At 39.7% G+C, this 15,299-nt stretch overlaps 3 protein-coding genes across 3 annotated transcripts in view; 2 read left to right on the forward strand and 1 right to left on the reverse strand.

Annotated features, from left to right (window-relative positions):
• The window catches only part of PpBr36_10649 (uncharacterized protein), a gene marked incomplete at both ends in the record, with an annotated part of 1,925 nt that extends 1,453 nt beyond the window's left edge, over window positions 1-472 (forward strand). The window contains one exon of the mRNA XM_029897759.1: window positions 1-472. This exon is cut by the window's left edge and continues 3 nt beyond it. Coding sequence (XP_029743921.1) covers window positions 1-472 — 472 coding nt within the window.
• Window positions 473-630: 158 nt separating this feature from the next.
• Window positions 631-1,844, forward strand: PpBr36_10650 (uncharacterized protein; the record flags this gene model as incomplete). The annotated part of the gene is made up of 3 exons (XM_029897760.1): window positions 631-714; window positions 796-1,093; window positions 1,192-1,844. The coding sequence occupies 3 exons, from the start codon at window positions 631-633 to the stop codon at window positions 1,842-1,844; spliced, it is 1,035 nt and encodes a 344-aa protein (XP_029744030.1).
• Window positions 1,845-9,082: 7,238 nt separating this feature from the next.
• On the reverse strand, window positions 9,083-9,999 carry PpBr36_10651 (uncharacterized protein; the record flags this gene model as incomplete). Its single annotated transcript, XM_029897761.1, has 4 exons — window positions 9,083-9,314; window positions 9,479-9,524; window positions 9,616-9,932; window positions 9,992-9,999. 4 exons carry the CDS (start codon window positions 9,997-9,999, stop codon window positions 9,083-9,085), a joined length of 603 nt encoding a protein of 200 aa, XP_029744031.1.
• Between the last annotated feature and the right edge of the window lie 5,300 nt (window positions 10,000-15,299).

Below are 15,299 nucleotides of genomic sequence, written 5' to 3' on the forward strand. Positions count from 1 at the left end.
CCGGGATATTATGATTTCCATGGGCCTACTTAACTATGCTCATCTCGGGTTCGAAAGCGCCGGCGTCGTGCTCAAAACCGGAAGCAAAGTAACCAACGTCCGAGCTGCCGACCGTGTTCGAGCGCACGTCTTTGGTTCTCACGCCAACATTACCCGTACAATGGACGCTTGGTGCTCGCTGATTCCCGATACGATGTCTTTTGAAGAAGGAGCATCGCTGCCCGTCATTTTTACAACGGCTTACCACGCCTTGGTAAACCTCGCGAAACTCCGCCCGAAACAATCTGTTTTAATCCACGCCGCGGCTGAAGGCGTGGGCCAAGCCGATATTCAAATTGCCAAATATTTAAACGTTGGAATATTCGCCACTGTCGGGTCACAATATAAAAAACAACTCATCATGGACACTTACGGTATCCCAGAAAATCACATCTTTAGTTCTCGCAATGCGAGCTTCCTTATGGGCGTGTAACGTGTTTCAAACGGCCGCGGTGTTGATTGCCTGCTCAATTCACNNNNTTATCTCGGCGCCCATCCACCAGCTGACCCGAGAAGCAGTACTGCCTGGCGCCTCTCGGGACATTTATCGAGATAGGTAACCGTGATATCAACGAGAACGCGAGACTAGATATGGCGCCTTTTGCTGGCGGGACTAGTTTCATCGCCTATCCACCGCTCGACATGCTCCTTGAGAACGTGGAAATTATAAGCGAGGTTTGGCGGAGGACCTCGGAGCTTATTCGTGACGGGGTATTGCGCAGCCCATACCCCTTAACCGTAATGCCCATACGCCAGATGGAAGATGCTTTCCGCCTTATGCAGAGCGGTAAACACGCCGGCAAAATCGTTTTATCTCTTCAAGATGGTGACGATGATATTGCAAAGGTGCCAGTGCTGCGAAATCCAAAAACGGCAACGGGGCTTGATCCCTGCAGCACATATCTGCTGGTCGGGGGCTTGGGTGGCTTGGGCCGATCGTTGGCCCTGACGCTGGTCGAATCCGGCGCACGCAACATAGCTTTTGTGTCACGCTCTGGGCTAGAGAAGCCTGCGGCAAAGGCCGTCGTCGATATGCTCCAAGCGCAGCCTGGCGGTACGTGGGCCCTGAGTGGGTATTTCGGCTCGGACAAGCCGCTGGACTTTTTTATCATATTCTCTTCCATCTCGGGCGTGCTGGGCAACCGCGGCCAGGCCAATTACGCGGCCGGCAACGTTTGCCAAAATGCCTTAGCGCACCACCGCCGGTCGCTGGGCTTAAGCGCCTGCTCGCTAAACCTGGGCATTATACTCGACGTCGGCGTCTTGACCGAGACGGCACCGTCGGCGACCTGGCCAAGTGGGAGAGCCTCGGCGGAATTAGGGAGTCGACTTTCCACGCCCTCATTAAGACCATCGTCGACGGGAGCCGATCTCTCGCCGGTGGCTTGCACGCGCGAGTCACGGTCGGGCTAGCCACCAGGGGCGCGTTCCCCACTGCCGGCATCCCGGTGCCGGACTGGCTAACCGACGAGGCGCGGTTCGGTCACCTGGCGGCTTTGAGTTTGGACGACGTCACGGCGGCCAAAAGCCAGGACGCGGCGACGGCCGGGGCCAAGTCGGCCTCCGCCTCGCTGCCGGCACGACTGGCAGCCGCCAAAACGGCCCAGGAGGCACTGGCCGCCGTGGTCGACAGCTCGCGGCCCATGTACAGGTATGGTGTCGACTCGCTCATCGCGATCGAGTTTAGAAACTGGATCCAGCGGGATGTTAAGGCCGACATTGCCCTTTTCGACTTCTTGGAGGCCACGCCCACGATCAAGTTTGCTGAAAAGGTTTTTTCGAGGACCAAGCTACTTAGGGTTTGAATTTGTTTGGGATTAAGCTTGCGCTGCGTACAATTATGTTTATTGAAGATAATTAACTCATGAACTTTACTTATTGCCGTAATTATATTATTACTCCTATTGAAACTTATTTTTATCGTTTCCCAAATCGCTCGCAAGGGTCTATCCCATTTAGCTCTTGTTTATGTATCTTTTTGTTTTGCAAATCTTTGGGTCATATATCCTTTATAATCTCCTTTTATGCTTAATTTCTACTGCTCGTCTCTGGTTTCAGGGCTTACCTTTGAAGCCCAGAGCCCCACTATTTGAGCTGTGGCTCAATTCATGCCTTCGTATATACCGGTGGGTCCATCGAAAAAACGCTCTACTATGATATAAGGGAGACAAAGCAAAGTCTCCCCCACCAATCAATTAAGCTATCAATTCCAAATTTAGTGTATTTAGTGCGTTCAACCCATGTAATTACAAGCTTTATAGCACTAGTCAGTACCACGCCGCACCTAGGTCAACGCCTAAACCCACCGTCAACACCCATATTGTTAACACTTTCCGAATTATTCCACAGTTGGAACGGCAGTTTGTTCCTATTTGCCACCATACCGCCGACGAGGCCGACGGCTGTGGCATATACCATTTTAGCTGCTGGGCGGAGTGGACGAAGGCATTGGTGGTTGGGGCAATGAGCGGGCATTTGCGCGGCCGGGTATTTTGTGGTAAACCAATGATCAGTCGGCAAAATCATGGTATATTTGAACGCCGGGGTTAACAGCCTGCATTGCACGATTCCTGCGGCGTAAACTGCACCTGGCGCCTCAAGGGGTCCGTTTCATTTTGCCGGTTTGGCTTTTTAGCTACCAGACGGATAGGCAGGGGGATGAACGTCGCCGTTGCTGTGCTGGTATACCCGTTATTGCAACGTGCATTTCGTTGCTGGTTTTCTCCGCGGTCGTGAAGTAGCTTAGTGGTAACGCCGGGCGGTCGACCAGCCGAAAAAAAGATATATTCAAAAAGATGGGTTACAGGGGCAACCGAAATTTTGGCAATTTGGGGGCCTAACCTTTGAGGCTGCACGATTTATTACGGTGGTAGGGGTAAAATTACCACCCCTAAACAGTGGTGGTGATTTTGCAGGTGTATAGAACCCCAGCCCGGCGCTGTATAAAAGCACGAAAGCGTGTTCGTTGGGGTTCGGTAAAATGTTTGGTCCCAATGGCGATTAACGTAAAATTTCAAGAGAGATTTTATTAACTATTTTAGCGGGGCTGAATAACGCGTTAGGGCTGTACTACCCAATAATAACACACACCAAAAAGTCCATCGGGACTCTGACTTTAGCTGTTAAAATCTTTAAATCAATAAATATATATTAAAAAAGTACGGTATAACTGTGGGTTAGAAGTTTTGAAATCACACCAAAATTAGTTAGCGTTGTAAAAATTCTATCGATAAATGTATGGTAACAAGGGGTGGTTCTTCTTTACCAGTGACCATAATATACCCGGGCGGAAATCTTTTAAGCAAACGTGGAAAGATTGCCCGAAAACGCTTATTTTCCGATTATAAATGATTATATTATTATTTCGTTTTAATTATAAGCATAACCAAATATATTATGGTTTTATTATTTAGTATGGTGGCAGGCAAAATAAACCACCCCTTGTCACCGTACACTTGTCGATGCAACTTTCACGACGCTAACTAACTTTGGTGTAGTCTAGAAGCTTTTGACCAACAGGTACTTCGTGCTTCTCTTTGCAGATATCGTTGTTTTCTAAATACGTATTTATCAATTCAACGATTTTAATACCTAAAATCATGGCCGCGATCAATTTTTTGGTGTTTTTTAGTCATTAGTAGTCTCATGGCTTATCCCTGAAGCCCAGAACTCCACAATTGATCCACTTCGCTCCACTTCGTGGCTCAATTGCGGCTTTGCAATGTACCTGTGGGTCCATCCAAAGGTCGTTCTGGTTCAGGTCTGAGGACAACTTGTCGATTTTCGCCGTTCATGGCGGTATTTTTGGCATTTTTGCGACCGACACTCCTTATAAACGAATAAATAAAAATCGCAAAAATAAGCGGTTTGCACGTGGAAGATAGTATTTAGTACCGCTATTAGCAGCGACTTAATTTTTGCTTTTATTTATTATAACGGCCGAAATTAATACCACCTGCCCTTAATCCGTTCATGGCGGTACTGTTTTTTTCGTGAATTTGTAAATTTTCGATTTTCTTTTATATTGTGTTTGTTGTTCGACCAAATTTTATAATTTTTGCACGTGGCGGGTCGTACTCCTATATATACCGTTGAATTGAATTTTGGTGTAGATTCCATATTATATAAGCAGTTAAATAAGCAGATAGGGAAGGAATATATATATTTGTAAATGATTTACAATCGAAACGCCTTTATATTTTGACCAATTTTGACGATAATAAAACCAAGATCTCAGGGCCTGGACTATATATATGAACAAACGCCCACGCACAATCCATATTTAAATATTGGTTTGAAAGGTTTTCTTATATAAAAAATGCTAAATGTGTATTATTTATTTATTTTCTGCTTTAATTTATTCATTTAATGTTATTTTTGCTTTGCAACCAAATTTCATAGTTTCTGCACGTGGGTGGTGGTATACGTATATAAAATATAATATTACAATTTAGTATATACATTTAATTATAGAAGCCGTTAAACAAGCGGATAGGTAAGGTATGTATAATTTAATCCATAATTTACAATCGAAACGCTTTTCTATTTTCAGCAAATTTGACAAAAATAGACCCAAAATTCCAGGGACTGGACTACGTATACAAATAAACGTCCACGTGTAATCGGATTTATAATACCCGCTTTTATTATTTTTTATACCAAACAATGCTAAATTTGTGTTATTTTTCTATTTCTTGCTTTATTTAATTCAATAAAACTTAGAAAAATAAAGGTAAAGAACATTTATATAAACATTGATAAAAACTTGGATACGTTAAATTTTCTTTTGATTTTTATCAATATCTGCGTACATTATATAGGTTTTTGTTAAATTATTAATTAACATAAAAATCATAATAAATTTTTGTTTCAAACGATAATGGCATGCACTTTGTAGTGTCAAATGCGTTGTACCATGAATATTATAATATAACGTGGGTGTACAGTGGGCGGCGCACTTTTCCACCGCAACATCCTTTCTCACTTGAACATGTGTTTCCTTGATAACAGAAAATGTCAACTCCTACAAAAGAATCACAGATATTGTTAGCTATCGAAGCTATTTAATCAAACCATAAACTTAGCCGCAGAGCCGCTGCTAAGCTTTATAATATACCGGAATCTACTTTCCACGCTAGAATGAACGGTCACACCTCTTCGCCGATTCTCAGCCCAAATCGCGAAAATTAACGAAAAACGAAGAGAATGTTAATGTTCAACATATATTGGATCTGGATTCGCGAGGGTTTCTTCCTCAGATCGCTGATGTGGCCGCAATGGCCGACCATATCCTCGTTGCGCGGGACGCGCGACCCGTCGGGATTCGCTGGGCAAATCGCTTCGTTAAACGACGTACAGACTTAACGACGCGTTTTTTTCGCGCATTCGACTTCAAAAGGGCCCTTTGCGAAAATCCTGACGCGTTAAACGCGTGGTTTCGATTGGTGGTTAATGTAAAGGCCAAATACGGTATCCAGGATTGCGACATTTACATCTTTAACAAAACCAGTTTTATATTGGGCCAGATTTGCGGTTACACGGTTGTTACCGGGTCGGAAAAACGCGGAAAAAGGAATAAAATACAACCTGGTAATCGAAAATGGGCTACTGCAATCTGTTATATCAGTGGCGACGGCTACGATATACCTCCATTTCTTATCGTTAAAAGCGTCCACTATTTTGCGAACTGGTATACAAAGGGCGGTTTTCCGGCATCCTAGCGTATAAAAACTACCCCTAATGGATGGATAAATAACGAAACAGGTCTGGAATACATTTAATATTTCGACAATTATACAAAATCGCGGACAAAAGGCGCATATCGGATGCTAATATTCGACGGGCATACCAGCCACCAATCGCCCAAATTCGAAAGCTATTGCAAAAATATAATATTCTTCCGGTTTGTTTATCTGCTTATTTATCCGATTTAACTCAGCCACTCGACGTCGGAATATTTAGCGTCCTTAACGGGCGTACGGCCAAAAAATCAACGGTTTTATCCGGGCCCACATTACCAGCATTAGCAAAATCGAATTCTTTTCAGCCTTTGCAGCGGCCTATAAAAAAGCAATAACGAAGGAAAACATGGTCGGGGGTTTCCGAGGGGCTGGAAGTATCCTTTATAGACCGGAAACAATTATGTTTAAACTGGATATAAAACTACGGACGCCGTCACCTAAAAAGCCTATTTTTCCTAATACCGACACCTGGGTTTCTCAAACGCCATATAACCCGACAGTAGCTGTTTACCAATCTACGTATGTAGAAACTCGAATTAATCGTTATTAAAGCAGTTCGCCAACGCCTATTTTTAATGCTATAAAGCAGTTAACCAAAGGTATGGAGCAAATCGCGCATTAAAATACCCTTATGCACGCAGAGCTACGCAGCTTTCGGAAGGCCAATAAAACACTAAACAAGCGGCGCAGGGCCAAAAAAATACGTGTCCGCGCAGGAGGTTTATTTACTATATAAGAGATTCAAAATTCGTTGCAATTAGAGGATACCGACGGTCCCATATACGAGGAAAAAGGTGAAAATGGGGAAGGGAGTAGTATGCAGCCGTCGACCAAACGGCGCTGTAGCAATTGCGGTAAACCCGGATATAATGCACGCACCTGTTAGGAAGATGCAAAAATGTCTAATGTATATAGTTCCGATTGTATTCAGGTAAATCAAGCAATGCTGGCGTTATACTTGAACTTGGAAACTATGTTAAGGTGGAAAAGTGCGCCGCCCTCTGTCCTGCGCTGCTCACTGTACACCCACGTGAACTTTAATTCAATTTTATATACCATTATTCAAAATAATAAATAAATATAATTCAAAATTGTAAGTTTTACTAAATATTCAAATATCTTTGCAAATATACAGTTACAAAAGCGCGGTTTTTAATACAAAGATTACCAAGTTCCAATTGATCCAACGCAGGTTATTTTATATTTTTATGATTTTTATCTAATTTTGTATTCGAATATTTAATTGCATACTATGGTTACACTATTTTTTTTGCTATTATAATGCGAGTACAGTGTATATACCCGCTATAAACGGCGAAATGCGACAAATTGTCGTTGGTGGTACCGCCTAGTCTCAGTGCTCAGACTAAACCCCTGCGGGGACCGAGCGCTCCATGTGCCTTTCGGCCTCATGGCTTTTCGACCAATTACAACGGCCGAAAAGATCGCGCTCGTTCTAGTGTGAGGACAACTTGTCGCATTCCGCCGATTATGGCGGGTATTCGCACGGTATACGTAAAAATAACAGTATAACCACTGTGCAGAATTTGAGATTCGATTAAAGAAATAAATAAAAATCGTAAAAATACAGGGTAACCTGCGTTGCACAGCTTGGACTTTTGTTGTTTTGTTTGCGAGGACAGCCTTATTATGGCTCTTTTGTTTCAAAAGATATTTGAATTTTAAATATATTACTGAATATTTAGTTTATTCTATTATATTCGAGTTACTTTTATGAATAATGGTATATAATCTGAAAATGGTACTTCGTCATAAAATATAGATATTTGCTAGTCTGACGGAGCGAAGTGCATGCAATTGTCGTTCATAAAAAATATTTTATTAATATGTTTGTTTTAATATATAATTTACTAATGAACTTAGTAATTCGCCCAGTAACTTATAAGAATAGAAACACCTTGAATAGTTATCATCTTATTATCAAACCATATATAAATACAATATACCTTTTTTGTAGGAGTTTTATTCACTTGAGTAAGACATCAAATTAAAGAATAATACAAATTTACCATTTTTTTGCATAAAAAGTAATTAAACCAGATATCATAGATCGGAACTCACGTGGACGTCTCTTTATATACATAATCCAGTCCCTGAGACTTTGGTCATATTTTCGGCAAAATTGGTAAAAATATAAACCCGTTTCTATCGTAAATCTTATGGTACAATACCTATATCTTACCTATCCGCTTCTTTAACGGCCTATTTAATACGGTATATACACCAAAATCCCGTATATTGTTAAATATACGTATACCACCCCCAACGTGCAGAAATTTTGAAATTGGATCAAAAAGCAAAAATAATATAAAAAGAAAACAGAAATCGAGAAACTATTACCGCCATGAGCGGATTAGGGGCAGGTGGTATCCAATTCGGCCGTTATAGTAAATAAGAATATAAACTAAACCGCTCTTAATAGTCCTACTAAATACTATCTTTGACGTACAAACTATATATTTCTAAAATTTTTATTTTCTTTTTTATAACGGAGTCTTAGTCGCCGAATCGACGAAAATACCGCCATGAGCGGCGAAATTCGACAAGTTATCCTCAGACCTGAACCAGAGCGTTCTTTGCTTTGACCCACAGTTACATTGCAAAGCCACATTTGGCCACAATTGTGGAGCTCTAGGCTTCAGGGATAAGCCCTGAGATTAGGGTCTAGTCTAAGCACTGAGACTAACAAGTTGTCCTCAGACTAGAACAAGCGCGATCCTTTCGGCCAATGTCATTGGTCGAAAAGCCATGTGGCTGAAAGGTAAATGGAGCGTTCGGTCCCCGCAGTGGTCTAGTCTGAGCACTGAGACTAGCAGCGACCGACCTTGGAGTGCGAATTTGGTTCTGGCGATGACAAAGCCCGCAATCCTGGGACAAGATATTTGAAAACAGCAGGCAGAAATAAACCCAAATTTATTGTTAGAACAATAATGATAACTATCCCATTTGGCGGGATATTCCCACATAATTTAACACGCGCAGCCTCCAACATATATGATTTGTATAGCATTCTTCTCAACGCGCACGAACCCCTTTCCTCCGTTCCAAAACAAATCGCAAATAGGTTTTCTTTGTCTCCGTACCAAATAAACAGGAATAGTTTAATATAGCGACTCATTCCATTTATTTATTTTAACCTGAGTCCCCACGCGTAAATGAGGTTTATGAATAATAAAATTGAAAGGCGCTGTATTAACACATCCGATTCCGATCAGAAGGCATACACCACTAAAAACCGCGTCGCGTTTTTACATTATAACACAGTTTTAATGGGAACCTCACTAGCCATAATGCCATGAATCACCCCCCTTAAAAGGTGGGTAGGTAATGTAAGGAGATGGATCACCGCCGCCATCGCCATCCCTGTTGCCGTAGCCAGTGCCGCCGTCGCCACCGCCCCTAAAAGGTGGGTAGGTAATATGAGGATATGGATCACCGCCGCCATCGCTGCCATCGCCGCCGCCATCGCTGCCATCACCGCCGCCATCGCTGCCATCGCCGCCGCCACTGTGGCTGTGGTTGTGGTTGTCACTGCTTTCGCTGGCGCCATAAGCATGATAGGCGAAAAAGGCGAAGTTATCAGCGTTCGAAAGGCATTTCTCTTTACAGAGGCTATATTTGTAAAAATAAATTATTATTTTCATACTTTACAAGGCAAGACACGTAAGAGTATTTACCCTTTTGACTTATCGTCCCCATAGGCGTGATCGTTAGTCTCTCTAACTGTTATATTTTAACTTGAAGTTAGTTATTTCGGACACCTGAGCCGGTTAATTAAATTTCAATTCGTTTCCTGTTCGTGGGGTTGACCTACTGGAATCTAAATGTGACAACTCGTGTATGAGAGTTTTGGCTGCTCCATCGACATTATTTTCAAAAAAAGGAGTGCATAGATAAACTTTATCCTTTCCAGGATGTATGTAAGCATGGCAACGAGGGGTACAAGAGCCTTCACTGTTTTTACATTTAAAAGGTATGTTTTGTCGTTTAATATCGCATGCATTCTCGATTTGGACGTAAGCCCTTCGAATGGAATTAACGTGTTTTAAGCTGTCGGTTTTGAAATATCTTCTCCGTAATTCTTTGTTGGATTCAATGGCATAATAAGCCTGATCCGCAAACGCTTTACATCTAAAAGTTCCAGTTAATAATTGCAAAATTGATGTATGTGTTTGGATTTATTATCATACCTTGACATAGCTGCTTTGAGATGCGCAATTTGGACATCACTGCAAGACGCTCCAATAGAACCTCGCTTGGATAAATTACTTTTATCAGCTTCAACTACCTCCGCGGCTATATTAGCGTTTGCGTAGACTGCTTTATCTTGTAGCAAGGGTTTGACAAAACCAGCAAATGCGGCGCCAAATAATTTCAAAATAATCAAATAACGCATAGTTTAATTGGGGGCAAAAGTTTAATTGTGTAAAGGTTATAATGATTGTAATTTTGAGAAAAAAGCAACAGGTGATTTTGACAGAATTCCTCTTTTTTAACAGCAGATAACCACAACTTTTACAAAAGCAATGGGTTTAGTTATTTACGGCTTGTTTTATATTTCTAATTATAGTTTGCAATTTTGAAAAATGGCATGGGTAAAGGTTTAGTCCTTTATATAGTTTTGTAACAATACGGGCCCTGTAGAGTTTACCATTGAATGATAATAATTTTGGCGAAAGAAAAAAATATATGTACATAAAATTGCAAACGAGTAATTGAAATGATACAAGCGCAAGCATAAAATTATTATGTGAGCGAGCGGTTACTTTTATACGGCCTATAATGACTTCTGCGAATTTATTTTTAATTAAAAATTAAAGCGATCCCCAAACGCTATCCGTTTGCAATTATAACGCCTGAAAACACAAATCTGAGTTATAAAGGCATAATAGATCTCGTTTTGTTAATAATTTGAACGAAGCGAAAATGCAATTATTTATATTCGGAAAATAAGCATTTTCGGGAAATCTTCCATTTTTGCTTAAAATATTTCCTTTAGTTTATGGAGTGTAATATTAGAAATCCGGACTGACTTTGCAATTTTTTGAATCTTCCAAGAGAATTATTACTACTGGAACAGTTTTTAACTAATTTGTTGATAGGCTTTCCGTAATGTCGATCGATCAACAGAACGTTGTTATACGAGTATAAAGATATATATTGATTGTCTGTTCTAAGTACGGGAATAGGTTCGTTACAGGTCCGAAGGTCTATATATATAGACCTTTAGCCCCATAATTATCTTAGTTAGAATTGCGCATAAATAATATTCCGACACAGGCGAGCTTTTAACTTTTAAACTATGCGCCTGTAACACGTGATACGCAAAACCCTAATTCATTCCATCCACAAAAACAAATCCATTTTTAAACCTACAAAAATTGTCTGACGGCCACATCGAAAATCTGGGTATTTTAGGCGATAAAGTCGTCTCTTATTTTTTTTTGTTGATTTTTATGCACCGATGTCGAAGGTCTGGATATAGGCAAATCGTTGTTGTCGTTTTTGTTGACTTATAAGGTAGTCTGCCTAAATGGTGAAGTCCAGAAGCCCCTGGGCACTCGTAGAATGACGGTTGTTACTTCCTTCTTTTTTTTCACGTAATGCTTTGTAAAGGCGTTACCCGTTTAATGTGAGAGTCCTGACGGGTTAGGGCGGCTCTCTCTCATTAACGGTAGGATATCCTGTTGGTCCTAAACACTCATAGAATGACGGTATCAACGTTGAATCCCTCTATCTTGCTTTTCTGTGTTACCTGAGTAACACTGATCAGTGTTGATAGGCTTTCCGTAATGTCGATCGATCAACAACTTGATTAATATATATAATCGTTGACCGATGTTGGAATAAAGCTACTTATACCGGGTAAAAAAGAAAGAAGGTTCGCGAGTATTCCCTTCGATTTTGGGATTTTATCTTCAGCTAAAACCAAACGCTTTAGTTGACTACTGGCGACGAAATATTTACTGAATGCAAGTACATTTGGATTTTGCCATTTATGAGCTTATACAGGAAATCGTCCGGCGCATATATGGGTTTCGCAATTCAATTAACCAGGGCGTTTTCTACACTAGCTTTGAAATGTACTTGTTAATTATTTGCATTATTTTGCATGTAATGGGTCCACCTTTATGCATATATAATCCACAATAGATAGTGCCCAAGTGGGGCCCGAACGCTCCGTGTGCCTTTTAGCCCCATGGCTTTTCGGCCAATTTGATTGGCCGAAATGATCCCGCTCGTTCTAGTCTGAGGACAACTTGTCCCATTTCGCCGTTCACGGGGGTATTTATACTGTATTCGTACTGTGAATGCATGGTGTACGCAAAAAATAACAGTATAATCCCTAAATACAATTAAATATCAAATGGTAAAACGAATAACGATCGTAAAAATACAGGGCAACCTGCGTTGCAATATTTGGAGTCTTGTAATCTTTTTAACGCAAACACCTAATCTCAGTGCTTAGATGAGACCCCTGCGGGGCCCGAGCGCTCCATATACCTTCCAGCCACATGGCTTTTCGACCAGTTATATTGGTAGTCTCAGGGCTCATCCCTGAAGCCCAGAGCTCATCAATTACATTGGTGGTAGGGTAAAAATCCCCATCCCTAAACAGTGGTGGCGACTTTGCAGGTGGGTGGAACCCCGATCCAACATTGTATAAAAGTACGGACGCGTGCTCGTTGGGGTTCGGTAAAGTGTTTCGTTATTATGACGATTAACGTGAATTTTAATAGCGATTTTGTTTTGCAGGGCTGAACAACGCGTTACTGCTTTAAATATTTAATAACAAAATATATTACAAAACCAATCGCGGCTGTAATTTCAGGTTTTAAAATCGTTAAATCAATTAACAATTGCGATTCCTGCAAAAAAAGTACGAAATACCTGTGGGTCGCAAGTTTGAAATTGTATTAACGTCGTGGAAGTTACATCGACAAATATACGGTGATAGGGGGTGGTTTTTTTACCTGCCACCATAGTAATCCACTTCGTGGCTCAATTGCCGCTTTGCAATGTACATGTGGGTCTATACAAAGATCGCTTTGGGTCAGGTCTGAGGACAACTTGTCGCATTTCGCCGTTCATGGCGGGTATTTGCACTGTATTCGCACTGTAACGGCAAAAGTAACAGTGTAACCACAGTGTGCAATTAAACATACGAATAAATAATGAATCAAAATCGAAAAAATATAAGGTAACCTGCGTTGGATTGTTGGGAATTAGTTAATTTTTGTTCTTAAAACACCGTTACTATAAATATTTGAATATTTAATATGATTTGCCACTTTGAATTATATTCATTTATTATTTTAAAGACAGGTGAATGCTATTCAAATCCAAGCATGTTATTAAATATAAATGTTTACCAGTGTCACGAAGCAGATTGCATGCAATTAACGTTGGGTACCCCCTGATGGGCACCCATTTTACACCAAAACTCCGCTTTTGGAAAACGTCATAAGAAATTGAATAAAAATCGTATCGATACCATTTTAAAAATATATATAGGGATTTAATAGTAGAGCCCATACCGGGAAGGATTTTTGGATACGTATAATATATGTTAAAGATTTGGCGGTTAAATACGGCTTTAGACTTTCCTATATAAATTGTATGGTAACGAAAAACGGTTGTTAACAATATGGGTTGGTAACAGGGGTTTAGGCACTAACCTAGGTGCGGCGTGGTGCTAGCTGCGTTATGAAAGCCTGTAACTACAGGGCTTAATTGCACTAAATTAATTCACTAATTTTGGGATTGGTAATATAGATTCATTGGTGGGGGAGACTTTGCTTTGTCTCCCTTACACACTTTCCGACATCGAAATGAGGGTCCGCACTAGTCTCAGGGCTCATCCCTGAAGCCCAGAGCTCCACAATTGATCCACTTCGTTCGCTTCGCTCCACTTCGTGGCTCAATTGCGGCTTTGCAATGTACCTGTGGGTCCATCCAAAGAACGCTCTGGTTCAGGTCTGAGGACAATTTGTCGATTTTCGCCGTTCATGGCGGTATTTTTAGCCTTTTTGCGACCGACACTCCCTTATTATTCCACAACCACGTAAAATATCGAAAAAAGAAAACATCGTTGAAAATAGGAATTGGTAGGCCTTTTTCATCAATTTAAAATTTTTTGCACCCGGTACGCTGATTAAAAGTTGGATATAGCCCGCCCTTAATCCGTTCATGGCGGTACTGTTTTTTCGATTTTTTTTTCGATTTTCGATTTTTTTTAATATTATTTTTAATTTTTGACCAAATTTTATATATTTTGCACGTGGAGGGTCGTATATATGTATATATCGTTATAAGAAATTTTGGTGCTTATATCGGATTATATAAGCAGTTAAATAAGCGGATAGGCAAAATATATACTTTTTTATATATAATTTACAATCGAAACTCGTTTATATTTTTACCATTTTTAACGATAATGAAACCAAAACTTCAGAGATTCGATTACGTATATAGACAAACGTCCAAGTCCAATCGTACTTACAATATCGGCTTTGAAAACTGTTTAATAAAAACAAATGGTAAATGTGTATTTTATAAATCTTTTTGCTTTATTTAATTATTTTTATATTATTTTTGTTTTGCAGCCAAATCTGGTGGTTTTTGCCCGTGGGGGTGGCATATATATACTTAATATAACAGTACACTTTTGTACGCTTATCCAATTATTTTAGCGGTTAAATATGCGGATAGGTAAAGTGTATCCAATTTTATATATATTTTGCAATCGAAATGTTTTTATATTTTTACCAATTTTAACATTAATAAGACCAAAGTCTGTAGAAGTGGAGTGTGTATATAAATAAACGTCAACGTGAAACTCAATTTACAATACCGGCCCTTTTTATTTTTTTATAATAAAGAATGCTAAATCTGTGTTATTTTTATATTTTTTGCTTTATTTAATTGAATAAAATCTATAAAAAAAAAACTTCTCTAAAATTTATTAGCAGATTTATAAAGGAATGTATTAATTAAAAATATTTTTATTTTACCAATATTCGCGTAAATTATTTAATTTTTTAACAAATTGTTAATTTATATAACAATATTAATAAAACTTTTGTTTCAATCGATAATTGCATGCACTTTGCAGTATTAGGTCTACTAAGGTATAAAAACTGTAAACTAAATTAAAATAATTATTGCATACCAATATTTAAAACAAGAATTAAATATAATAAAAAATTACAGATTTTATTTAATATTTTAATATCTTTTCAAATATAATAGCTATAAAAACGCGGCCGGCATTCAAATACTCAGCAAACTCCAATAAACTTAACGCAAATTACTGCATCTTTTTAAAAGTTTTATTTATTTTTTTATACGAAAATTTAATTGCATATTATGGGTACACTATTTTCTTTTGCCATTATAATGCGAATATATTGCATTTACCCGCTACAAACGGCAGAATACCACAAATTATCCTTATATTAATAAAATAATCATAAGCGATATCGTAATATTAAATAT

This window comes from Pyricularia pennisetigena (assembly GCF_004337985.1).
Source record: "Pyricularia pennisetigena strain Br36 chromosome Unknown Pyricularia_pennisetigena_Br36_Scf_10, whole genome shotgun sequence".
NCBI classification, from domain to species: Eukaryota; Fungi; Ascomycota; class Sordariomycetes; order Magnaporthales; family Pyriculariaceae; genus Pyricularia; species Pyricularia pennisetigena.